The sequence below is a fragment of the Serinus canaria genome, chromosome 5 (genome assembly GCF_022539315.1).
Source record: "Serinus canaria isolate serCan28SL12 chromosome 5, serCan2020, whole genome shotgun sequence".
NCBI classification, from domain to species: Eukaryota; Metazoa; Chordata; class Aves; order Passeriformes; family Fringillidae; genus Serinus; species Serinus canaria.
Genome location: NC_066319.1, coordinates 52,132,021 through 52,159,183, shown reverse-complemented (window position 1 = coordinate 52,159,183; position 27,163 = coordinate 52,132,021). Strand labels below are relative to the sequence as shown.

The 27,163-nt window shown below is 46.8% G+C and overlaps 1 protein-coding gene across 4 annotated transcripts; it reads left to right on the top strand.

The window, feature by feature from the left end:
• Window positions 1–93: 93 nt before the first annotated feature.
• LOC103826869 (exocyst complex component 3-like protein 2) lies at window positions 94–26,892 on the top strand. Of its 4 annotated transcripts, none has more exons than XM_050974968.1 (13): window positions 94–595; window positions 2,294–2,516; window positions 4,133–4,238; window positions 6,478–6,540; window positions 7,782–7,856; window positions 9,984–10,084; window positions 11,087–11,179; window positions 12,487–12,619; window positions 13,564–13,674; window positions 15,451–15,606; window positions 18,604–18,725; window positions 20,195–20,380; window positions 22,282–26,892. In XM_050974968.1, the coding sequence occupies exons 1-12, from the start codon at window positions 310–312 to the stop codon at window positions 20,373–20,375; spliced, it is 1,650 nt and encodes a 549-aa protein (XP_050830925.1). In that variant the 5' UTR covers window positions 94–309; the 3' UTR covers window positions 20,376–20,380; window positions 22,282–26,892. The 4 variants fall into 4 exon arrangements, with proteins under 4 accessions (XP_050830925.1, XP_018762743.3, XP_018762747.3 ...); XM_018907198.3 differs by having other exon boundaries at window positions 99–595; window positions 1,922–2,516; XM_018907202.3 differs by lacking the exons at window positions 20,195–20,380; window positions 22,282–26,892 and adding an exon at window positions 19,331–19,507 and having other exon boundaries at window positions 99–595; window positions 1,922–2,516.
• The last annotated feature ends 271 nt before the right edge of the window (window positions 26,893–27,163 follow it).

Genomic DNA, 27,163 nt, shown 5'->3' with positions numbered 1-27,163 from the left:
GCTTTCCCTCAGTGGTTGTGGTTAGATTATGTATGAGGTTTTTGACATTATTTACCCAGAAGAGGGAAGGATTACATAAGAGGGCTGGAAGCCTATAAAAGTGTCCTCACTTGGCACAGACAGGAACCAGGTTAGACTTTTTCAAAGGCAGCTGAAGCCTGTAGCTGCACAGAAAATAAAAAACAAGTCAGAAGAAGAGAGAACTTCTCTGGGAGATAGACACTAAGATAACTCTGCATAGAACTGTTTCTCATATTTTTTTCTGATAGTATTCCCAGTTGGACAGACGCACCTGAATCTGCTTGGATCATGCAGAAGAGAAAGCATTCCTGGGCGGCCTTTGTGGGAGGAGGCAACAAGAAAGTGGAAGAATTGACTGGGGAAAATGCAAGAATACTGCCCAAGGCCACACATGAGGAGAGAAAGAAGCAGGAGGCAAAAAGGAAAGGGAAATTGAAAACCTTGGCAGGCAAATTGCTGAAGACTGTGGTTGGTGGGAAGGAAACGGTGGAGAAGGCTGGTGCTGAGGATGTGACAGGGAATTTGCTGAAGAGGCCAAGCAGTAGGAAAGGAGAGGAGAGAGGCACGCCTGCAGGTAACCTTGAAGTTATCTCTGGGTCCAGGCCTGGACCTTCTTTGCCCCTCCCATCCCAAAGGCTCTTGTTTTTCATCAGCTTCTGGATTAGGTGCTTTCCACTCTCCTCCTCCCCATCCTTCACCTGAATTCTTGTCCCTTCTGAACTCTACACTTGCTACTCCGGGCAGTTCTGTATTTCACTTTTTATTTGCTTCACAATGTTTCTCTTTACCATTCTTATTTTTATCTCTGCAAAGCTCCTGATGTGTCTTGTGAGAAAGATGATGTAGGTGTGACTGGCACCCCAGCCATGTGACTGTGCTGCTCCTCCACAGATGGGAGGGGGAGGTGGGTTGCACACAGGCTGGTTGTGCCAATTAAACATTTCCCATGTTGTATGTACCAAGGCAGGATGGGTGCAGCTTGGAGGCCCCTCCTGAATAACTTGCCAATTGCTTTGCTGATCATCCTTGCATCAACCCTTCTCCATTTCATGCCATGTTCCTCTCTCCAGTCCTGTTTGATTTAATTCTTACTACACATATGAGATGTTTTCATAGAGGAAAGCTAGGAAGGATATAGGCAAAACACAGTGGAAGCTTATACTCCTTTCATTCTTCACTCTACATCCAAAGTTGTATCCTGAATTATTTAGGTCCCGCTGCTTCTGGCTTTACTTAACTTTCCCTGCATTCTCATCCAGTTCAATTTGTCCTCTGGGCTCGCTCCAGATACCTTTGGCAAACCTTAACCCTTCATTGCTCAACCTTGTAATCTATCAAACACATGAAAAAGCACTGCAGCTCTGTGCATCTGTTGTGAGAGTACATTTAACTCTTGTTGGTTGACTGGATATGCTAGGTAAGATACATTGGAAAAAAGCAGCACTGAAAATCTTCCTTCCAAGGGAGCTTGCAGCACTTTGGTCCTGCCAGGGTTCTGTAGAGGAGGCAGAGAATTCCTTCCAGGCTTGGCTTTCAGCTGTTGGCTTGTTCAGATGATGTCCTTTCTTTAATGCTTTTCTTCTGGACAGATGGTACATTTCTTATGGAAAGATTGTATTTAATGAACCTTCATTTCTCACATGAGGAGGTCTCTGGAATGATGGCAGAAAGCTGCAGATTAATCTTCAGGCTTGGTTAACCTGGAGGCAAAAGGATGAAATAAATTTAGAAACAAAAAAGTGATTGCCCTGAGGAAACTGAGAGCTAGACCTTTAGTGGGCTGATCTTGAGTAGATCCTGAGGAATTCTGGAATAGATATAAACTAGATACTTCATAACTTGGATATTAAAATGATTGTCCTATAGACCTGTAGCAAGTTGTGTTCTTATTCTGTTGCAGAGGAAACCGTCTGCAGATTCATTGAGCAAGGAAAATTTTTGGAAGCTTGTGATCAAATTCATCACCTGGAGCGTTCTGGCAATGATGGTGTGGGAAAGTCTGAATCACTTTATGAGCTGCTGGCTGAACAAATGTGGACTGTAGTGGGAGAAGCACTCAGTGGAAGTGATAGGATGCTCCAGGAGCCATTGCAGTCAGTGGGGGAATCACTGAAGTGGGAGAAGCAGAAGGAAGCAGAGAGGCTTGGCAACAGCTTAGAGACAGATTCTGTTTCCACCTGGAGCCCAAACTTCTGGAGAAAAGATCTGGAGGAAAAGCTAATGCAGTACATGACAGCCCAGATTCCCCCGTTTGCTTCCTCTACTGACACAGATGAGACTGCACTAAAACAGCACCTGAGTCACCTGGAAAGGACATTTCTCCCCAGCCTGGAGCACAGAAGTGATGTCTTCAAGGAAGCAGGACTGCTCGTCACCTATGCCCGCTGCTGTCATGCTTCTCTGTGTTCTCACTTTGCCACACTTACTGACAGTAACTGTTTCAGCTTCAGCCAGAGCCTTTTAATTTATGGATGGAGCATTAAATTGTACAAAAGGTATGTCTGAAGGACTTTTTTTCCTACATTTTTTATAGTTCTATTTTTTTGTTTGTTTCTGAGGACAGTCCCCGCTTCCTGTTAACACAGGGATGATCAGGACTCTTGCTGAGTTTAGCTTTGCCCACTGCATCTTCTATCTTCTGCTCTCGGAACCAGAGCCTTTTTTCATTGCAGTACTGCCTCTTTCTAAATCCTTAAAACCAGATTCAGGAGTTTACCAGAGGTGGGCAGGTATTTTTCTGCTGGACTGCTGTTGGACATGAACGGTTTTCTGCTTTATTGAACAATTTCTTTCCTTGCATCAAGCCTTTTTTAACAAGGTCCCTAATACTCTAATTACCCCAGAGTAATTTTCCCTGGCCTTTATGTCAGCATGCTGCTCTGTGGATTTCTCTTGTTCTGCCCTTGGTTCTCCCACTTCTTTATTCAGCTTGTAGTTTTCCCAGTTGTTTCTCTATTTCCTTCATTAGTGTTCAGATCACAGGAAAAACACAGATCATTAAATTTCTGCCCAAGTCTGGGGAAATAGATATGGCTTTCCCTCTGAAGAGTGGCACATCTGGGGCCCTTTGGCCCAAAGTGAATTCAAAGCCTATGGGTGTCATCAAAGCCTGAAACTTTCTTGTAGTTTCTTTTTTCATGGTGGATGAGGAGTTTGATTCTCTGTGTCCGTGGTTAAATTGCTGCTCGGCAGCTCCAATCTACTTATGCCTAATAGTTCTTAGCCTTTTTGGATTATTTGATTGCTTTCATCCAAGCCCACAGCTTCTCTGTTCCTTGTATTAATTACACTTATAGATCCTTGATTAGCTCATTAGCAGTTCATCAGGTGGTCTCTTCCCCCAGCCAGCTCCTGAAGGAGGGAAGCTGTGTGGTGGGTACACACTGGCCATGATCAGGCACATGGTAGATGTGGTCAGGAGGCATCCCTTTTACTGCTGCTTTTGAAATGGTAAAACTTTGGAGTAATGGATTTATTAAATATTGAAAACTTTAATAAAAGTGGAGGTGAAATATGTAATTTAAATATGTAAAGAAAAGTAGAATATAGGAAAAAATGTATTATAAAAATGCACATTTCTTTAAGGAAAAAAAACCCCAAACAAATAAGACAGTGACTCTATTAGTCAGATGGTAGTGAAAAAAGTAGAAATGAGAAGAGCGGAGATGCCAGACTTCAGCATTTGATTTTTCCTGTCTAAATACAGTTACAACCTCTGTGAAGGCTCATGTATAGATGCAGTTGTCTTGGTATATAGCTGCTTCTTATTCCATTCAGAAAGAGCATGTGACACTTGCAAAATTGTGCATTCATGCAAGTGTGCTTGGGAGACTGTCCCTGAGCTTAAGAAGGAATTGAGCAGCAGTGAGGGGAGAGGGGAACAACAGGCAAAACCCTTGGGCAGCAAATGTAGGAAGAAGGAAAAGAAACAGCACGAAAGAAAAGCTGGCAAAAGGCCATTGTCAAGATCATCTGCTGTGCTGTGGCTGCCCAAGCTCGGCAAACACTGCTGGGTTCTTGCAGGGCACCCTGTTTGCTTGGTGCCAGGCAGGCGCTGCTGTGGACCCGCGGGAAGCTGCCCCTCCGGCTGAGCTCTTGTTTCTGTACACAGAGGCAGCCAGGCATGTGAGAGACCCGGGCACAGCCTTTCCCTTGGTGCACAGTGCCTCGTGTGGATTCTTTTGAAGACTGAGGAAAAGTTACTCGCAACGGCACGGGTAAGAACTCAGGAGTTTTACCTGCCGGTTTTATTCCCGTGGGTTTAAATTAAGGGGTGCCCTTGTTAACCAGCCAGCCCTGCTCAGGCATGTGTGGGTCCCAAGGTCTCCATCTTGACTGAGTTTCATTGCAAAGCCCAGGTGTGAAGATCTGTGATTGTCTGCTGCCAAAGGGAGGCTGCCTTGTCCTTGTTCCTTAGCAAGGAAATGTTGGGACTTCTGCAAATCTCTCTTCATCCCATTGCTGCATATTCAGAGAGCTGCAATCTGCTCTTCTCAGAAGCCCATTTATCTGGAAGAAAGAGAGACTATGGGTGAAACCCACTTCCTTCTTGAATGCCGTTTCAAAATGTTATTCATCTTCTCTCCATCTGTTAATGAAGCCATCGTGTGCAAAGCCGGGGTGTTTTACACCCCCTTTGCCTCAGCTGTGCAGGATATTGAGGTGGCTAAGTTTGCCTGTGTGTGGACCCCTCACAGTCCTCTCCAGCCTGTTGGACTGACACTGCTGATGTTAAAACAAAGATTATTTTCAGAGCTCAGCACAAGAAAATGTGCAGCTAGTGCCCACCCAGCAGCCCTCCCCAGAGAATCCTGCCTTGTGATCCCACAGGTGACCCCAGCCCTGTGGCTGCAGCATCTCCTTCTTTTCTCAGCAAAGGTCCCTCTTTGAAGAATTCTGTTGAGACATGTGGAATACAAATGAAGCAGGGAAGATGTGTTGTGGCAATGGGGAGTTCCAGAGGAAACCACGTTATTTGGAAAACTCAGCAGGGCCTCATTTATTCAGCTAAAGCTGAAATGCAACAGCAGGAGTTACCACACTCAGCTCTTTTGCTTTCCATTTCCACCAGCCCCTGGGGAGCAGAGGAGGGGAAATTCCATTGCAAATTGCTGAATCATCCCTGGGAAAGTACTGTAAATTGCAGAGATTTTCCTCAAGAACTATTCCCTGAAGAACAAGAAGGTAGTCACAAACATGCAAGTAGAAGTGCCAGGTGGTGACAATATGCTTAAAGCCTACTGGTTTCAGTGTTTAAGTATCTTTATGGGCTGTTTTTAATCGTTACCCTGGGGAAAACCATGTGTTCTCAAGCTCTTTTTTTAGCATTTGTTTCAATGAAGGAAGTGACTTGACTCAGGGTAGTGCCACTGAGGTTATCCTAGAGCAAGTCCCTGAGTCATTGACAAGCCCTCAAAGATGCTGACTAACGGTGATGGGAAATTTAACTTTTTTTTAGCTCCCTCTAATGTAATAGCTGAAGAATGCTTTGCTTAACTGTGGGCTTTCTGTTTTCCTGATACACCATGTGCTGAGCAGGCTCACCTCAATCTGGTTATGAGCTTCTGTACCATGCTGCCCTGAGTTTTCATGCCACCTTGGATCCTGAAGCATCCCTGCTCTATGTGGTGCTGAGTTGTACTGAAAGAACAGAGCTGGAAGTGCTGGACAGTGTAGCACAGCATTGCCCCAGCTCACTTCCAACCTGGCCAGCTTGGGAACAGCTCCAGATTCAAGCTAATGAGCTTAAGTGGACATAAGCTGACTCCATATGGAAAAATTATGGCTGTCTCTTCAGCTCAGTGGCACAGCTTATAAAACCTGCTTTATCCCTCTATTTCTGCTTCTAGGGTAATTCAGCCCTTCATTATGCTAATATACAGGCAGTTGTTATTGAGCAAATATCCTGCTGTTATCTCTTAGCAATTGTCATGTATTATTGTGCCTAAATCACATGGTGTGTATTTTGCCACTTCAACGATTACTAAAATTTCAGAATGAGAAGATCCTGACCAGAATAAGCCATGGTCTGCTTTGCTTATGAATACCTGACTTATCTTTGAGTATGACAGCCTGATATCTGTGCAAACTGAAAGCACTTTAACCAGAAATGAGTGCTGAGAACTGTGAGCATATCTGAAGGTGCTGAACCCCACATGCCAGGTGGGGTTCAAAACCACTTTGAAACTCCGGTGTGGGGAACTCAGTCAGCTCTGCATGCAGGCAGCATTCCCCTCAATCTGGACACACCTGGGGTGGGGGAGCTTTGTGCCTTTGAGGTTACAAAAATGCTGTTGCCATCAATTGGGTTGCCAGTTTGTCACCTCTGCCCTTGCTGTACTGGGGAATTTGACAAGAGTGCAAGGCAGACCTTCCAGCATGATGCCAGGGCTCATTCTCATGCTCATTTACAATGACCTGCAAAGGATCACTGGGGTCTGTGTCTTCTCCCACCAGCCCTGTATTTTTTCAAATGGACAGAAGGAGGACCGAGAAGTTTGTGTTCTGCAGTCAGCACAGGTATACTGACCATCCATGGATCTGAAGCCTTGCAACATTTTGGTCGGATAGGAAGAAATAAGAAGTAAACTGGACCTGTTTACTACAGCAGAAGTTTTTGTTCTCTCCCTATTGGAGCTTTGGTGCCTGACGTGCTGGTATCACTACAGGAGCTACAGACAAGCAGGCTGTTTCTAATGCAGACACATAATCTGATCCAAAACAACTAAGTGCTGTCCTCAACAAGTTATTAACTGCCTTGCAGTTCCTCACTAAGCCATGCTTTGTCCCATTGTGGGGGGCAGGCTTGAAGTGTTTGGGCAGCTCAGCAGGGATGTGCTATCTCAGCACATAGTGTTCACACATTTGCTCACAGTCAGGTGATGGCACTTGTGAGGAAAGAAATTTTTCTGAGTTGTTTACAACTGCTTATTTGTCTTTGATTAACGCTTTTCAGTGAATATGGGAGAGCAGTTGTTTTGAATATACTTTTGATGAAATTCTTCAGCTGACAGCCACAAATTTCCTAATTCATCAGGCAGAAAAGGACAAAGACCAAAATGGGAGATCAGACTTTATATTCCTTTGATTCAGAAATGAAAGAATAAATAAGCAAGCCAGATTTTTGAGTTTAAAGCTTCTATAAAGGTCAGATCATGTTTTAAGCAAAAAGCCCTTTCTCTGCAGTGCTAGTTTTGTTTTTACAGCCATTCAAACTAGCATAAGCCAGCCAAGTCTTGGGAAATTTCCCATCGTGCAGCCTCATGGGGCCCATCTCACCATGACAGTAGCTCTAAACACTAAGCCTGCTCCTCTTTGCACTCACAAGTCCCTGGCTCAAGCAAGGGAATGGTTTTAATTAATGCTGGCTGGTTTCTCTGGATGCTGGTTGGAGAGAGGAAGGGTGGAAAATCTCAGCTACAGTAGCTGGCAGCATGGAGATGTATCTAAGCATTGTTTTGTTGTGTGGGCGCCTTCATTTGAGCTAAGCTAACTAGGGAAGACTGTAGATAACCCAAGCTGACACTGGGATGAAAGAAAGCTGCAAATCATTTAAACTCAAACAAACAATGTAGAACAAAACAGAAAAATGTTATTAGGTCAGCTGGAAAATAGCCAGGCTTTGGGTTAAATGAGACAGCCAAAAAAATGGAGGCTGAAATTCATCTACTCCAAATGGCTAACGAGAGGCTGGGAAACCTAAGTCGTTATGATTGCCATTGTATCTTAACTGTACTTTTTAATTTCCTTTTATCATTTAGGAGGAAGTGGGGAAAGCACTGAAAGAAGCCTTTGATATTGGGAAACCCCCTTGGGCAGATGCTGCAGTCATTGAGGTAAACTGGGGGGAACTGAAAAGCTCCCAATCTTTGGGGCAGTCGTGTTTTTTGCACACAAGCATGTGGGTATTTGGCAAGACTCAGTTTTGCATGTCTCAGTCTAAGCTCAGTGTGTGAAAAGCCTGCAAGCTGGCTGCCATACTTAAGCTGTTTGCTCCCAAACCTGTTTTTGCCCTGGGCATACATAAAGAAAAAATACCCCCTTACTAAACTAAGGATAAGTCTGAGCTGATTCGAGCTAAAGCTGCATTTTCATACATGCTCCTGGATCTTTATGTAACCTTTGGAAAGTGGTGGTGTGTGCTACCCAGCCTGCTCTGTGTGAGCTCTGCAGAGCACTTTCATAAAAGCAGGGAGAGCTGCTGAGCCGTGGCAGGGCCCCTTGGCCGGCAGAGCAAACTGCAGGCAGGCTGCTCCTGCTCATCCCTGCTGGGACTGCTGCCCTGGTGGTGCGGGGGGGTCTGCAGAGCACAGCACAGTGCTCCAAGGGCACTGCAGGAGCACACCCTTCTGACTCGTGAGCAGCATGTACTGTGAGCAGAGGGGGTGTGGATCACGACCTGCAGAAGGATTAAAATAAATCCTGGAGTTTACATGTGGGCTTAAATGATGCTGGAGATCAGGGGCATGGCTGTGGGCTCTCATGACTGTATCTCTCTCTTCTCCGCTTCCACCACCCTGGTGGCAGTCCCATTTCAGGCCATGAGAGAGGCAAGTAGCCCTATGGTCCTTTGGGATGGCAGACAACCTCAGGCACTGTAAGCATTGCAGATCAGCAGCAGCTGGTTTTCCTTGTGGGGATACAGCTTTAGCTGGCAAGAAAGACTCCTCTGGCCCATCTCAGACCGGGGCACCAAAAGCAGAACTCACATCAGGGACTGTTTCCTTCTTGCCTTGCCCTGTACTTGCTGGAGCCATGGAGCAGTGCTGTGCCCAGTGATGTACCTGTGCTAGGGTGATGTTTAGCTATCAAGATGTTTTTTTTCCTGCTCCTGGCTCACAGTGGAAAGTTTTCTAACAGGAACTAGGACAAAGAATGGTTTGAATCCCATAGTCCTCATATCTGCAACATCTGGCCATGCTTCAGCATGAGTGGATTCACTCTGTTGTGTATGCAACTGACAGTTTTGATTGCTCTGGGGTGGGTGATGGAAAAGCCTGGATTAATAGGAAAGCCTTATAAAATTACCACCTCCTCAATTTTCTCAGGCTGACACTTAAACTTCAGATAGAAAATGATCAAGGTGTCATGGAAACTCATCAGCTGTGGTTTTCTGACACTTTGGGGTGGCTTATTTTATCCAGCCCCTTTGGGTAAGCTTTTGCATCTGTGATGAGCAGTGGAAAAACCCATTCATGATGTGAGTCACCCTTTGTCTCTGGCTGATGAGCAGTGTGAGGGCACAGCATATGGGTCCATCTGTCTCCTTTTATCCATCTGGCTCTCCTCCCCTTGCAAGCTTTTGTTTCCACAGAGCAACTAATGGGCAGTATTAAGTTGCCACCTGCTCAAGCCTGCCCGATATTGGGTGAATTTTGAGCTGTCTGGCACAGCCCACCTCCTACAGACACCTGGGCCACCCAGCTGGGGTCAGTGGGGCAGGACATGTGCTGTAGGGTTTAATATTCAGAGCTGTGTCAGGTGTGAGTGGTGGTGGCTGGGAAAGTGACACCTCCCCTCTTCAGGCATCCCATGTAGAGAGCCTGGCAGAGGTGCAGGGCACACAGATAGGTCTGCATAACCTTCTTTTTAGTGGCTGCACCCAAATTTATCTGCCAGGGTGAGTCAGGTAGAAGCACAGATACTCCTGCAGATGGCAGGTCTGTGTATGAGCTGAGCTGCCAGGCTGGATGTGGCCAGCAGAGAACATCTGCAGGGACAAGCTTTTACACAAGCCTGCTGACCACAACAAAAACAGCAGTAGCAAAGATGTAGGGTTAGGCATTACAATAAGGCTGATAAAAAATACATTTATTTCCATGAGGACTCTCAAAACTGAAGGAGAAGTTGGTGCCTAGGGCAGAGGGATTTGCTGCAGGGTGACCAGTGGGATGTTTTCCTGTTCACTGCATAGGGAACAAATTACTTTGGCCAGTTCTCCTCTCACACATTGAAATCCACAGATACTAACAGAGAAGACAGAGGCTGCCAGGCAAGTCAGTGAGAGCCTGAGTGAGAAGGTGGAAGCTGAGTGCCTGGAGGAGTGCCTGAGGTTCCTGGAGAGGTAGGAAGGATGCTGTTTTCCTCCTAGGTAACATTCTTCACGCTCAAAAGAAAGAAATTCCGATGAAGCAGCTGGTGATGCTGTGTTCACCTGGATCTTGATGGCTGTTTCCCATTAAGTTGTTACTGGAGACACAGCACTTCACTGCTGTTTGAGTGCTCAGTATTTGTAGTTGGACTAAAGCTGAGGGAACAAAGTGCCCTGGAGTAGCTGGGACAGGATAAAGACTTTGCGGGAGATCTGGAGAGGCTCAGACCTTAAACACACTTGGGAAGAGGGGCAGCCTAGAGTCCAGGTCCCAGGCCTGGCCCTTCCTACCCTGGCTGTGCATCCCAGGCGCAGTGCTTTCTTCTGGTTCTGTGTCAGGGTGGGGAGCTCTGCTCTGTCCTAGTTCTCATAGCAGAATGAATGCCTTCTCACCTACCCTCTCTCTTTAGGGAACCACTTCTCTGGCTCACTTAATCTGCTTTTTGTTCTTGGGTATTTTTCTCCCCATGTGTCCCCCTCAGCAGAAAATGCCAGGACTGCTGGTTTTGGTAGTATTTCAGATGGAGATTTGATTTAAGATCCTTGGCCCTCCAAATGATGAGAAGGAAGAAATTCCTATAAAATGGAGTTGTGCAGGCACCTTTTGGGAGACCGAGACTGACAAAGCAGTTCAGGACCTTGTGGGTTATTCATACACACTGAGACTTTGTTCTGCAGCTTTATTAGCAAAGCCTGAGTTGCTTCCCAGAAGAAAGTGTTACAAATCAACCTCCCGCCTCTTGGTCCCTGGCAAAGGTACCCAGGCAGCTCTAGGGCTCTCCCTGCTGTTCCTGTGTTTTTATTCTTCATCAGCTGGGCAGGACAGAGACTTTGTCATGCTGTAGATCCCACCTGGGGGATTGGAACCGTGAGATAAAAAGACAAATAATCACACAGTATTTCTTCAGTATGCTATTGATGTTCGATGTTATGGAGCATGCCAGATTAAAGGTGCTTCTTCCTGTTTTATTTTAGCTATGAAGATGAAGTAAGAAGTTTTATCCAGCTTGATGGCTGCCCACAGATCTACAGCACCTTACGAATCCTGGAGAGTTGCTGCCTTCTCAGGTTAGAGAGCAGAGCCTCATGACATAGGGAGTAAAACGAGTTTTCTGCTGGTCTGATCTCCTCCTGACACTGGTATGAGCCCAACCTTGCCTCCAGCTGGGTATGATCATCCAACCCTGTGCACACCAGCCTTTAAATATGGAGGAAGCCAGCTGCTGTCAGCAAAACTCCTTCAGAACTGCCCTGGCTGTCCCAGCAAGAGGGAGGCTGAGATGGGGACCGTGACTGTGGCCAGGGCCACAGGGCTGTACTGCCACTTTTTGCCTGCTCCCAGGCCCTGCAGGTGCAGGGGTTGCAGCCATCTCCCCTTTCCTGCACTGAGCAGGAGGCAGGCAGCAGTGCTGTGTCATGTGTGAGGACACTATCCTGGCTTACCCCACTGTGGGTTGTGATATCCTTCCTTTCCCTGGCCTGATCATGCTCTAGCAGGAAAGCCTCATAAATGTTGTGCTGAGATGTGTGTGCTACTGCACTTGGTAGGTGCAATCTTAAGTGCCTGAATGAAACCTCAAGGAATATGCCAGGCTCTCCCTGGGGCTGCTAGGAAGGAGGGAAGCAGCAAAGCACAGAAGGGTGGAGGAGGATGTTTGCACCTACAAGCTAATTTCAGAAGCACTTGCAGCATCGGAGAAAACGAGGTTGCTTCTCTTCTTCCTGTGTAAAGATATCCAGGGATCTCTGGAGTCAGCAAAATGCAAAAATCCAACATATGCACAGTGATTACTTGACATCAGAGCCTTGTGTTGAGCCTAGGTAGCTGCTTTGTTTGTTGTATTTGCATGTTGCTGATGCTGGATCCTAGACTGAATACTTAACAGTCTCTTTTATGTAATCCTTCACAGCTTTACTTAGAATGAAGTAGTACACTGAGCCTTTCCAGAATGTAGAATGTCTGGTTTCAAGCTGGTGATAATTTTAACCAGGATTTGCTGACTGGAAGACTGTTCTGATGGAAGAATTGTTTGTCTTGTATTTGTAGATTGTCAAAGGCACATGGGATGCTCACCCAGGCTCTGTTTATCAAGGCTGCTTCATGCTTGTTCCTTTTTGAAAATACTAGAATTTTTAGTGATGTGGTCTCACTAGTGATGGGTACAAGTGGCATTTGCATGCACTGAGCTGTTGTGCCCTTGTGGCAGTGTCTTAATGAGCACAGAAATGCAGCTCACTGAGCTAGTTTTGGACCTGAGCATGTGTCCATTCAATGACCCAGGCAGCTGTGTTGGTTACAGTAGAAAGAGCTTTGATCTGAGAGAATAGCTTGATTTGATCTGATCAATACTTTCCATATTTATTTTTTTAAACAGAACTGTCTGGCATAAGCTAACATACATTTGCAGAGTCAGCACTCAGCAGAATGTTAAGGTAAATGGATTTCTACACAGGATAGAAGAGGATACTATGGAGCATTTTCTGCAGACCATCACTGCTAAAGTCAAGGTATGGAAGACCCATTTTAATTCTGACTCTTTGTAGACCATATGGCTGGCATGCACTTCCCTCTCACATCCTGATTTGGAAAAGGTGATGCCATAGTTTGGCCTTCAAGCCTGGTATTCTCCTCTGCCTAATCAGAATCTGTATGTGGACAGCTTCACATTTTCCTGTTTTGGGACCACAGTTTCACTGTTTGTAGTGTTTGCTGTTTTGCTGCCCAGACCCCAGAAAGTTGAATTTCACCTGGTACCTATTAATTCCCGGTAGCCGGGCATCTTCCCAGGATAGTGATAACTCACAGAGCCCAGGGCTGTGCTGGGTAGTCAGGATGTAGAGAAGGCTGACCAGAAATATGTCCCTCCCTTGAGATAAAGTCCCCTCCCTTCACACTTTCTAGTATCAGTCTGTTAGCCCAAGCACTGTTCACCCTTGTGTCTGGAAAACACAGAATTCCAGGCTCCTGTCAGTGTGTGATCCTGTGCATTTCCCTGGGAAGCTCCCCTGAGCATCTTCAGCCTCATTGCACAGGCTCCCTCGGGCATGCTGGAGGCAGCAAAAGGAAAATGATAAGAGAAACTCTGGCTACACTGTGCAGTTTTGGTCTCCAGAGCTCACTGCCAGCCTGTCCCATGGGCCCACACAAATATGTGGGAACTGGGGGTGGTTCTGATCGAGCACCAGCAACCCTGGTGGGGACAGGAGGCCCAGTGCCCAGGTTTTCAGTCTTCCAGGTTTGGGCTTAAGAACTTAGTACATCCTTCCTGAGCTGGAATTGTTTCTTTTTTTCATGTTTTGATTTTCTTTGAAATAAAAACACAGGATGCTGCAATTGGTGGAGAAGTCTGTTTCCAAGAGCAGAAAGAGCAAAGACACAATAATCTGTGTCTGTTGTTTGTTTGGTGTCTCTACATGTGCACCCTTTGACTCTGTCTGTTTCTTTTCCTCAGGGAACACTGAAGAACCACTTCAAAAAGTGTGACAGTGGTTTTGACCACATCCTTGAATCCTTAAAGCAAAACTTTCTGACCTTTGGGAAGAAAAAAACAGATATATATGAGGTAAGAAATAAGTAAGAAAGTGAGAACAATATGTTACTTAGGAAATCATTCTACAAGAAAGATGGAGAGGGATTTTTTCCAAGGGCATGTAGTAAAAGGACAAGGGGGAATGGATCCAAAGTAAAAGAGAATAGGTTTAGATTCGATTTTAGGAGGAAGTTCTTTGCTGTGGGAGTGTTGAGGTGCTGGCAGAAGTTGCCCAGAGAAGCTGAGGATGCCCCATCTCTGGAAGTGTAGAAGGCCATGTTGGAGGGGTACTGAGCAACCTGTTCTGTGGAAGGTGTCCCTGCCTATGGCAGGGGGGTTGGAACTATATGATTTTTAAAGTGTCTTCCAACCCAAACCATTCTGTTCTGTGAAATCACTAAAACTAGTAATTGAACATTTGGATGGCACAGTACTAGAAAATTAATCTTAACTGCAGTTTTCTCTGTTGTCAAATGGGCTTTTAAGTATCTGGTGGTCTCAGTCCAATACCTCTATTCACCAGGGTTGGGTAGTGACAGCTGGGACCTTCCTGAAATTTCAGCAGAGAAACCAACAAATGAAGAAATGTGGAAACTGAATGTACCTCCCAAATACAGAGGGAATGTTGGGCTCCCTCCTCTCTTACCATTGCCCCAATATCATTATATTGGAAATCTTCTCAGCTTCTAATGTGTTTCAACCTTATTTGTAAGGATTATTGATCCCTTTGATGTAGTGTGGACACAGAGGGGTGCAAAGTCCAAATTCTTAAAGGGCACAGTATTTCATGCTGAGTAATCGGCAAACAACCTCACAAAGTACCCAAGTTTTTTCACCTTTACAGTAGCCTAAACAACTTGTCTAGGATTTTACAACACTCTTGAGTCTATCTCTTCAGCAATGAGGTTGTACCTGGGGAATCCTCTTTTTTGTTCAGGCTGGACTTGCTGCTGCTACATGTGCCATGTGTCCTCCTAAGCATGGGACTCTCAGGTCTGCAGTCTCTTTGTCAGTGATGATTTTAATTAACATTTTGCAATATGGAAAAAGTAATGGAAGAGAAAAAAGTAGGATCTATTCTGCTGTTGTTCAAAGCCTGTCACTGGACATTATGTCACATTAGTGCTGGGGCAAGCAGCAGCTCAGTGGTGAAACGCTGTGCCAGAGCTCTCTGTCTCTTGCTTTGTCTGTTTTGGACAGAGCTGGGGATTTCCTGTACCTTTGGACTGCAGCCTACCCCTGCTCTGATTTCAATTGCTAACAAAATGTGGTTTCTGGGCAGCAGCCCACCCCCCAGCAGAAACACTCACTGTCCCTGTCAGGCACTGCATGGCCTCTGCACTGGGGTTCCTCAGCTGGTAGTGGGAGCTAAGAAGGAGTTGCCCAGGTGACCTCTCTGTGCTCAACCATAACTGTGTGCCCAAGGGCCCTGTGTCAAGTGTAGATGCTGGAGGGAGGCTGCATCTGGCTTTGTCTGCAGCCCAAGCTCTCCCCAGGTGATGTATTTGTTAGCCAAGCCAAGTGTTGCTGCAGCTCTGGAGTGTGAGTGACCTCTGGCTCAGCTTACTGGTCCCATTGCTTTTGATTTGATGTCTCCACACTTACCATTGAGGTTTGTCATCCACATGCAGCTTGGAGGTAGTCTAAGTGTTACCAAGTGTTAGATCAAGCAATTTAAATTAATACTTAAGCAAAGAAATGGGACAGCCATCTGCAAGGGCAGAATATCTGCTCTCTGCCCTGGTACAGGTGTGGCTGAGCCTTGCTTGGTGCAGGGAAATTAATCTGGGTATCTTTGCTCTGGAACAGGCCCTCGTCAAGGCTGTCAATGCCATCATTATTACAGAATACATGCAGGCCCTCCTGACCACTCCCAGGAAAACATCTGCTATGCAGAGGAGGAGGATTGTCAACAAGATAGAGGAAGATCATAGGATGATGCAAACCATCTTTAAAGAGTGCTTAGTAAGTCTTTGATATGGTTACAGTTTTGCTCTTTGTCATCAAGAACAATACCAGCAGAAGAAGAGACTCTGAAAACTACAAAAAAGCTTAAGTGTTTTTACCACAGGGGTATCAAGCTTCACTGAAGTGACGTTCAGATGTGCTGACAGCCCTTCTGAACTGTCAGAAGCTGTTAGTTCTGATGGTTTTGAAATGTGTGACTGGAAGATGCAAGTTTTGCACTGCTGCCACTGACACAAGAATGAGACATGCTCCCCTGAGCCAGTGAGACAGCTCCAAAGCTGCCAGCTCCACCATCAAGCCTCTGGTTCCTGGCATGGGGTGGCAGTGCTTACCCTGGAGCTCTGGAGTGATGAAGCAAACAGGCTGCTCCACACCTCCACCTGCTCTGTGGATTGCCCTGTAAGGCTGCTCCTCCCTGGACATGGGTGTGCATTGCCCCCCTCCATCCAGCCTCTTCCCTCCCCACAGGCCCTTCCCAGCCCCTCAGAGCTGGGATGATGGCTGCCTGAGCCATTTCCCTGTGCTGTGGCATTTCCTCATGGCAAAAACCTGCTGATGCTGTTGTGGCTGCTGACAGCTGTGGGGAGGAACGAGTCTTCCTGCAGGGCTAAACACCTCACACCATTAGGAGGTGAAGGCACATTGCAGAATATTGGGTGTAAAAGCAGAGCCACACCCCTGAAGAAAACTTGTGCAGAAGTGCTGGTTCTGATTTGCAGAAACAACTTCAGAAGCTTTAAAAAGTCTCATCTCATAATCTGGTGTAATTGACAGTGCAGCACACATCATCTGTGGGTGCCACCAGGCTGTCATATGAGTCCCTTGGTTACCCAAGGGCCAGGACTGCACTGGCAGCAGCATCCCCTCCTTCAGCTGGTGCAGTTGGAGAATCACTGCTGTGCAATGTCCTCGGCATGGCTCATTAGCAGATGCAGGCTGAGAGTGCCCAGGCATGGTGCTACATAAGGGGCTGGGCTGAGCAGCACAGCAGTGGTTGCAAAGTCAGTCTGGTAACAGGACTCAGATGTGATAGCATATAAACCCCCTTGGCTACACTGGTTTTAATAATTTCACAAATGCTGAATCATTCTCACAACTTGCCTATTTAAGTGCTAGGGACTGAAAATCTATTTTCTCACAGATGAGTCCCTTGCAAGCCATATGTCAACAATTCTTACCTTGTCCAATGAATAAAATGAAATAAAAATGATCGTCTGTAGGCTTCTGTAAATCCTCTCAGACCCATTATAATTAATGCATCAGATTCATGGCAGAAAGCTGGGAGCTGCCAGTGCTTTTAGCTGAAGGCCCACCTCTCTTGGAGTGATCGATCACAGATGAATTAATGCTTTCAGCAACTGAGACATGGGGAATAGCAGGAGCGTTCTCTAATCTTAACTCTGAAGTTTACCAGAAATGCTGTGCTCACCATCAGCTTTGGATGTAATGTGTATGGAACACTGCAAAGGAAAGAGAGGAAATCTAATTATCTATTAAAACCCTACATTAAGCTTGGGTGAAAAAGAGCTGCATCTGGTTAGAATGTTTTCCCCACTGTCCCCAGTGTGTGCACTTTCTTACTTGATGTGAGAGCACTGAAAGCCTTAGAGGTGAAATGCACAAGAGATTTGCAGGGGACAGCCTGCTCCTTAGTAGTGAGGCTCACGGTTATGCATGCCAAATATGAACTCTGCTGCAGACTGAATTTATCATGCAGTTGTTGCACAGGCAGCACCTGCTCCCTGCCCTGCTCTGCTCTCTCTCTGGGCTCTTCCTTCCCCTCTGCTCTCAAAACACATTAGGAAATACCTTGCTTCTCTCCTAAGAGCAGTACGCGTCAAAGACACTTAAACACTGCTGACAAAACACCTCTTTTTTTCCCCTTTAGACTGCAGGCTGTTTACCTCTGACCTTGCCTGACTATGTAGTGCTTAACTACATCTGACGCCTTCAAGTTAATTAGCATTTTGTAATAGTGAGCTTGCCAAGTATGAAGCTGTACAGTACCAGTGCCTCAGGAGCTGAGTACAGCTTGTGCACTGAGCAGAGCTAGACATGCTGTGTGCCTGCAGTGCGGGGGGAGAGGGGGAAGGCTGTCTTCAAATATTATTATTATTTTTAATTTATGTTCATTGCAGAGGAGCTGCATGGAGAATATGACCAGCTGTTTCTAATGCCCCCTGCAGATCAGGGGAACCTGGGCTTCTCCTGCCCCAGTTTGGAAGCCTGTTCTCCAGGTTTGCTTTGTCACAGAGTCTCTGTTGATGTGGTGGCATCAATAATTCAGGGAAGCAATTAAATTGCATTACTGCACTGATGAAAAATGTGAGCAAGACCTGAAACTCTCTTCCTGGTGGTTCATCTGCATTCTGCTTCTCCAGCTCTGCCATGTGTTTTTTTGATGAGACTTTTTTCTCCTGTGTGCTCCAGATTAGAGGGAGATCACTGTGTGTAACATCTACCAACCATGTCATGTTTTCTCCACTGTCCAGCCCTGTTTCCTACTTTTGTCCATTAGAGGATCTGTGTTCTCTCATCCTCTCTCTAAGGTTGCTTTTCTGTCCCTGGGCTTGCTTTGGGGTGGCAGAAATGCCAGCATGTTTGGCCAACAAGACTTGTTTTCATACAGGTCAAGCACAGGGCTGTGCTTACCTCCAGAAATAAACCACATTCCATGAAGTGAAATGGCCCTGAAAGGAAAGGCAGTTTAGGGAAAAAATGAGGTACATTTGCCAGCTTTGCCAAGGAAGAGCAGGAGGGGATTCTGCACTGCTGAAGATGGTTGCCCAGCCACCCTGGAAGCAGTCTGTGGCTACTCCCCAGGTTCTTTTCTGCTATCCTGGGGGAAAATCAGATTTCTATACATGCACTTCTATACATATTCCTGCAAAGCTACTAACCCACACAGAGAGATCCCCAGTCTGACACAAGTCTAGCTCTTAATGTGCTGTGCTGTTTCTCCTGCCCTGAACACACCACTGCTTTTCTCCCCAGGGCCCTGCAGCTGATTCTCTCAAGGATCCCATGAAAGCAATTTTAGAGCTTGTTCAAACTTCTGATCCTGAGGGGATGAAAATAGCACTTCTGCCCATTCTAAAAGAATTTCCTGACCTCAGGTAATGTCTTTTATTGCTTTGGCTTCTGTACTTTCTTACATGATCACTTGAAACCAGAAGACTTACAGCATTATTAGTCCTGTGATACTTTTGCAGTGTGTTGGGCCAGGCACAGTGACCCTTTGAATGTACTCACTGGTGCCTGGTTTATATCCTTGTCAGACATGAACTGCTGAAGTTGAGATGTCCTTCTGTAAAGGTGGAGGATGGATGAAATTGCTGTCAACAATGCAGAAATGCTGTGGGAAAAGTACTACCTTAATGCAGAATTTACAGGAGCATATGTATCAAATGTAGGTTTCAAGAACATCTTTAATTTGGGCATTTCATAACTTTCAAACACTTGGCTTCTGGTTTCAACACTTCACCATACCTTCTGTAACAATTTTCAGAAGTTTCTGGGTGTATTCAGCAAGAATATATACTTGTATTTCTTACAGAAAATTTAACAGAATTGAAACACAGGTTTTACTAGGAAGGAGAGATCTTAGATAACCGCATTTTTTCCAAAGCCTGTGGTTTACTGCATCTATCTTTTGTTCTGATGTGCTGTGCCTGTGTTTTTCCAACTTAACATGATTGCAGTGTAAAACTCTCTGTCACAGGATGCTGTGAAGGCCAAAAGTGTGAATACCTTCAAATGTGGGGCAGACAATTTGTGGCAGATAATTACTTCAGTGCCTATTCAACATGACAGTCATCATATAAACCTGCAGCAAGGGAAGTCTCTATACTTCTGTAGGAAGAACTGCAGTAGGCAAAGAAAAAAATAAAAAGAAAAAGAGATTATGTTATGCTTCATTTGGTTTCTTTTTCATTTTTACTTTACTACTTTTGAAGGTGCTATTGAGCTAAAAAGCTGCTTATCTGATACAGCATAGCAATGATATATATATGTATATACATAGTAGAGGAAGTGGGCATAGAAAATTCTCAGAAGACCCAGATCCCAGAGGAGGTCATCCTGGTGTGAGTGGATGCACTGTTCTTGACTACAACAGATTTCTCTGTTTCAAACTGTTTGGCTTGGATACATTTGCCTTATATCCAATACAGTATTTCCCTGCTGAGGGGAACAGTGCTCTGTAGAACACAAATCCTGTAACCTTCTAATGAACAAGAATTAGCTCCATTTGAGGGGAGAAAAGATATCAAAAATGCCTCCAAATAGTCAAATGTAGAGTTATCTGAAACCTATTATGATAGATACAGGTCTTTTTCTAGGAATAACCTAAGCTGAACATTTTCAATACATCACAGGTATGCTGTGTGCTCTGGGCTTGGGACCCAGGAGCTCAGCCCTATCCCACACAGCTCTTGGGATGTGGCCTCCCCCTTAGATAGCCAGAGGGTGTCAAAAAGCAGCTTCCAATCTTTGGTCTGGTCCAGCAAAACTTAGGGATAGAAAACAAACGTTGTGGTTTTTTTCTTGACTCATTCACTTACTGTCCTCTTGTCCTTTTGGAAAGGAAGGAACATCTGAGTGCAGTGCTGGACATCAAAGATTCGCTCAGCCGAGAAGACAGAGCTGCTCTCTTGAAGGCATTTCATGATAATTGCAGGGAATCAGAAACAGAAGCAAACCTGCTTTTTGCAGATATAGAAGTAAAACCTAGAAAATGTGGACTCTGTGGCTGTCTCTGCTGTTAGCAAAGGTGGGTGTGTGTGAGTGTGCTTGTGTGTAAGGTGTATCTGCCCAGGCACAATTCTCACAGGGAGGTGGAGCTGTAGTCTCACCTCCCCAAGGCCCTCATTGCTCCATACATTGGCTCTACTTCCCTCTCTCTGCCTGCAGACTTCCACACCTGGAGGATCGTGTTGTAGGCAGTGCAGGGTGCTGAATTCTTAGATGAGTGATTCAGGTTACAGCAGGGACAAAGGAGAAGACAGGGCTGGCTCTTCCTCCCCATCTTTCACTCCTGTCTGTGTCCCTGCAGCAAGGTCTCTCTGCAGCATCCCGTCCCTCCAGCTCTTACCCTCTGCCTGAGCACGGTCTCCCAGGCAGGTGCTGTTGCCTCCTAGCAGGACAAGCCAAGGAGGATCCTCTCAGTGATCCTCCTGCTTCTCTGGTGCTGAGGAGAGGGATGTGTGCGTCCCACCACTGCCCCCTCCATGACAGCTGCCTAATTCAACCAGGCTTGGCCCCATTTAGCTGACTGTGCTGTGCTGTGAGAACCAGAGCCAAGTTTGCCCACTGTGTGCTGGCCGAAACAGCAGCTGATGGCAGAAGGGAGGAGGGTTAAAAACAGAGGGGTGACTGTCATTGCAAGGAGTTAAATCCAATGGTGAGAATCGCCAAGACTCATTTGGGATACTTGCAGTCACTTTTCAGTCTCCCAAGGGACTCCTTCACAATCACAAATGAGCTTTTTTTTTTTTTTTTTAATGGGGGGGCGAGCAGGCTAAGTTGCAGCAGATTTCAAATTTAAGCTGTTCCTCATGGATTTAAAATACTGCCTAGTGGAGAACATTTCTTCACTTTAAATAATTGACAACTACTTGCTAATCCAAAGTTATCCAGCTCCAGCTCAGAGGTGGAGAATTTTGTTTTACATTGGCCAGGTCAGAGCCCTCAGCGATCAGAAATAGTCCTGCTCAGTCAATAACTACAGATTGTCAGCAGTTACATTCTGTTGCATAAGCTGACTAGACTGAGGTTGAGAAGCACAGTCCCTTTCCTCCTCCCCTCTCAGGTGTCACTATTTATTTATAGTTACCCATGTTAGCAGATCAGGGATGAGGTATGCACGACTCTGCCCTCCAGGCACAGGCAGACAGCAGGCTGCCCTGGTAGCAGGGAGGGAAAGCAATTAGAGAAACAATTAATAAGCACAAAAGCTTCCCCTCCTAATGAAAACTGATTCTGATATAATAAACTAGCTGTCAGCCACCCATGTTTATACCCTGCTTTGAAGAAATTACCCTTAGTGTCGCCTTTGCTTTAGGAAAGATATCGAAGAACAAGTTTTTAAAGCCTCGTAAGTCCCTGAATCTCCTGTTTGCTGAAATTCCCTGGGCAAATAGGCTCCCAAATCCCAGCAGACCCAGTTGAGCGTGCAGTGTGGTGGACACACACGCCTAGCACAGTTTGGTGGCCTCACCTGAGTTCAGGGGTGTCAGTAAAGGTGAAATCAGTTATGGGAAGTGCCACCTTCCTCCTTCCATCCCAGCCCTATGATTTTGCTGCCATGCTCTGGGGTGTGACCGTAGGCTCTCTGAGAATCAGCTGCTTCCTCCTAGCCAGAAACACATTTCTCCCTCCTGCATATGGAGGTGGCAGGACTTTGGAAGAACACTGGTTTTGGTTGTTTCATGTTAGCATGAAATGTCCTTCCAGAAGAGAAGTGAGAAGGTTTGGCTGGGGAGGGCAGGCAGCAGTGGGGGTGCTGCCCATGGTTTGCTTAGCCCAGGAAGTGAGGATTTCAGCAGCTAAGTGTGGATACAGCTTCATGCAAGATTGTGCACAGGAGGGATGTTTCTGCTGATTGACTCTTGCACATGTTCTGACGAGTGCTATTTAATTATCCAGCTTTCCTTTCTTCTTGCCTTCCCTCAGGCCTGCTGGGAGAAACATGAGGCCTTGCTCTGCTGTGCCAGCATCTGCAACCACAGCTCCTTGAAAGCTTCACATGCAGGTCAAAGCATGGAGTAGCCTGTCAGCCATGGAAGACAAAATTTCTGCACTTTTGCAGGAAAACCATGAGGCTCAAATCCCAATCTTATATGTAAAGTCCAGGAGGAAGATGAATGGGATACGGTTGAAAGACATTTCTTCAAGATTTCCTAGAGATTGCCATTCAGCTGAGTCCTGGTGGTTATTCCCAGGATGTGGCAAGTGTGGAGGAGGGTTTCCTTTCACTGAATTCCTCTCTGTTTCCACCCCTTGTTCCATGAAATCTCCAATGAAACCAGGGATTACTGCACAACATGGTGTCCCAGCATTGCAACCTCCCGAGAGATCCAAGACCTCTGTTAGGGAATATTGCCTGGCTGCTTGTGCTGGCAATGCCTGCAGATCTGGGTGCCTCAGTTTACCCCCCAAAGCCTGACCTGCACCAGGAGGGTGCAGAAAGAGCTGCCTCTTCCCTCTCTCATGAAGGCTGTGACCTGCTTTGGGGGCAGTCTGCCATGGTGAGGTGTGAGATGGGGAGCTCTTCCTGTATGAGTTTTGGAGCTGGCTCAAGCACATAGCCCTGCATTAATTTTTATACCACGGTTACTGGAAGTTTCCTCTTGGAGAGAGGGGAAAACCTCATGGGAAGCAGGCAGTAAAAGGATCTGTTTGTCCCAGCCTCTGGCCAAGGTCTTTGTTAGTTTTCAGATGTAAATAGGCAGTTCTGAAGGAAAAACACTGATTTTTCTTCCTGGTTGTGTATGGACTGGTCACATACATCCCAAGCGGGATGTGCTTCAAGGCCCTCCTTTGCTGTTGTGTGAATATAGGCCATTACTGCTCCTCTTTGACACCATAACCAAGCAAAAACCTCTACCTCAGGATGTGCCAGTGCTTTTCTGAGCAGCCATTCCCCCTCGAGTCTGTTACCCTAACAAGAAGAAGGAAAATTTGTGCATAACCTGCCAAAGTGTGTAGCAGAAGACATGTCATGCCCTGGTACCCTGAGAAGTGCAGACCCAGCTGGGTGCTGCCACATTCTGCAGTGCTGTGCCATCACCCAGGGACACAGGTGCCCCATCCCAGAGCCCTCAGTGCAGATGGGGTCCTGTGAGCTAGAAAGGAGCCAGGGCACGTTTGAAATTGTCATTAACTTTGTTCCTGGTGCAGTGCTGAGCATGAGGTGAGTGTCAGAGAAGGAAGAAACAGGTTGCTCCATCTCCAGGGAGTCCTCTGCGTGCTTTCAGGGCACCAGGAGACCTTGGCTCTGTTACATTTCATCTCTTGTCACTGTAGGGCAGTGAGAGCATCCCATGGCCTGCCTGCCCTTCCTGACTGCCTGGCTACTCAAAAGGCCAGTGCTGGTATCCCTAACATTTCATAGCTGTCTATTGTGGTTTCAGTGAGACTTTCCCTGGGATGTGGGAAGGCTGGGGAATCTGGGGGAGCTGCAGCCTGGCTGGGTGGGCATGGGTTGGGCTGCAGGGCTGGATGACCACCTGCCTTCTGAAGGTTGTCAGCTCTGCCGGGCTCTATGGGCCAATCACCCTCCTCTCCTGCTGAATTGCACAAAATTTCAGGGAAGGGATGTCAGACCTGGATGACAGACCCTATTGTGATGGCAGGGTCAGGGTCAGCCTCTGCCAATGGGGATTTCAAGCAACAAACCTTCCAGAGAAACTAAATAAAACCCTCTCTGACATTTCCATCACTGTTGGGCTAAAAATAATCCTTCAGCATGTGGACAGCTCTGGCCATGCACATGTCAATGTCAATGTGTGTCTGTGCTGTTTGACATCTGCAGCCAGACAAGGGTGTGTTCAGCTTGGAATCAGCAGTTGGGAGCCCTGAGGGGCACCAGGCTTGCCATTGCTGTGTGCAGATCAATGAGGTTTGGTAGCAGCAAGTTTTTGCACCATGTGTGAAAACATCCACTCACGGAGAGACCAAATGAAGACTGAGTTTGTTCATGAGGTTTAATGAAGTTTTGCAGAGCCAGAGAGCCCAGGGATATTGGCTGGGGGTGATGGGGAGAGGCAGGCTGGTGTGGAGGAAGATGGTGTGGGAGGGATGTCCTTGGGTACCCACAAGTCACCTGTGAAGAGCAGATGGTGTGTGGGGAGGCTCCCTGGAGGGGATGCAGTGGCAAGGCAATGCTGGGTCACTCCCTAGGATTGTCCGAGGTGATCAGGGAGGGAAGGAGAGGCTGCAGGGAAGGAGGATGAGGGATTTGCCTTGTTTGATGGAATGGATGAGGAATTTTAACCCACTTGATTGTGTGACCTGAACTTCCCGAGTGATCCAGCCTCCTCCTTTCTAGCTTTCACCCTAACCTGGGGTTAAAGCGCTTGTGCAGGATTTGTGCTGCTCTCTGAAGAGGGCCGGGAAGCAGGGTCACACTCAGGATCCTCCTGTAGGATCATCTTGTGGCCTAGGGATGTGGGCAGGGACAGCCCTGCCATTGCCACCAGCTTGCCAGCGCCACCATGGAGCTATGCTATGCATTTCCCACTTGGCCTTTCTTCCAGTGACTCCACCTCTGTGAACAGGACAGCATCACTCAGAGGCTGCACAAAGTCTCTCTCCCACTCTCTTTTCACTTAAGGTTTCACTGGGATCCCCTTGGCACAAGGTTTGTGCCACTGCCATGCTCACCCATCACCCAGACACACCAAGCTTGGGATGTGGGCAGGAAGGAGTGACAAGCTGCTCTGGCTCTTTTGAAAGCTGTGTTCCATCACCTCTCCAGCTTTGCTCTGGGCAGAAGGGTTGTGTCATGAGCAATGATTTGTCACCTGAGTGCCACACACTGCTCAGGGCCAGGGTTTGGCTGCTGCTTTGAAGTGTTACTACAGGGCCTTGCCAGCATTCCCCTCATTTGAGCTGCCATTTCTGAGGGTCACCTTCAGGGCTTGATGCTGAGGGCAGTGGAAAGCAGATGCTCCTTAATTATGCTGTAAGGTCTGAGGAAAGACCTGACATTTGCTGAGGTGCTGTCTGTGCTTCCCTGGTTTATTTAGTGGCTTTGCCAAGGATGTGACAGGGAATGGAGGGCTTGATAGTGAAAAACACAGGTAGTACTCTGGGACATGCTGAGCTCTGTTGGATATCAAATGTGCATGAGGAGAATCAATCCCTAAAACTGTGAGCCCTCAGAGAAGGCAAACCTTCTGATTGAAAAATTTAAAAGTAAATTGTGTTTTATTCCTGTTCCTCCCAAGAGGAGCCTGTCAATGATGGGAAACTCATACATTAATCCCAATATTAATCAAAATAACTTCCACCCAGCTTTGAGGCTTTCCTCTCCAGCACCCAGCTGGGAGTGATGCCTGGTCCACAGGTGGTGAAAGGGAGGGTGTGTGTGACAGGCAGCATAGCAAAAGCCACCACAGGCTAGTACCCCCAGCACACGACTGAAGGCTGAAATGCCTGCCTTTACTGCAGCACCCCACGGTCCGTGAAGAAAGACGAGGAGGACGCCAGTGCTGAGGTCTCTGATTCTGTAGCAAGGAAGGGCTGGGCTGGATTCCTGCCGTTTCCCCCGGTGGCCCTGGGAACACCCGGGCTGGGAAGGGTACACTCCGGGTGCCATCTAGTGGCACTGGGACATGGAAAGGGCCGTGGCTCTTTCATGTTTATTTGTGTTATTATTATAGGACATTGTGTAGGCTGTGAGTGGCCCCTTACCAGAGTGTGAGACTTGCAGGACAACAAAACGCTGGGAACTCAACTCTGCTGCAAAGAAGGAGGCACAGAGCGCTTAGATGTGTCTGCCTGCCAAATAACCAGAAGTTTATAGGAAGATTGTGAAGGACAGTGATGAGCAGGATAAGTGGGATGTGTCCTGTGCTTTACAGAAAGAGCTGGAGCTTGTGAGTGTGGAGAGGAGAGGTTGAGAGGCAGTGCTGCAGAGCCAGGACCCAAGGACCTGATTTTTTCCCACTCCACAGCAGCTGGGCTTCCTGCTGCAGTAAAGGGCTTTAGGATAAGGTTTTAATTGGCTTAATCTGACCTAAGGCCATATGGGCACTTGAAGATGGGATTCTGCTCTCTCCCCGGGGTGGCTCCTCACCACCTCATCATATGGGTCCACTGACAGCAAATTAGCAGCCAAAAGAAATAATCTTGCATGGGTTTGCCTTTCTTATTTGCTTTTCAGGGGCCCTGGTTCCATCCCTCTGAGCTCCAGCTACCAGTTTCATACCTTCTGACTCTCCTGTCTCCTACTGCTATCCTGGTTTTCAGCCTGGTCCCAGCTGCTATCCCCGAGCTGCCCCTTGCTCCAGGGGCTGTGGTTGCCTGAGCTGTCCAACTTGGCTCACACAGCCTGTGTGGGACCATTGCCTATTGCCCCAATGGGCTGTTCTAAAAGCGGTGCCAGTCTGCCAGCAGTTAAAAAAAATGGACTGAGTTTCCCAGCAGCTGCTGGGAAAACCCCTGTGCTTCAGGGCTGGCACAAAGTACTTGCAAGAGCAGACTGTCTGGAGCTGTTTGTTCTATCATATACCCTTGTAGGGTTTTGGAAAAATTATAAAGCCTATCTTGGTTCACAGATGAGTATTAGGTTTTTTTTCTTCACTGGATTCTACCCTCTGAACTTCTCCACACTGGTCTTTTGTGCCTAACAAAATGGGCTTGTGCTATGAGGAATGATGTAATTTTATTTCCTTCCAGGCTGCCCAGTGCTGAGAAAGATTCAGATTTTCATTCCCAGACACTTGCTGCGGCTCCTGCTGCATGGTGCCACATGGTCCATGCCCATTGTGCCCATGTCTGCTGGGGTCTCATCCAGCACAGTCCAAACTTTGGAGGAGGAGGAGGGTCC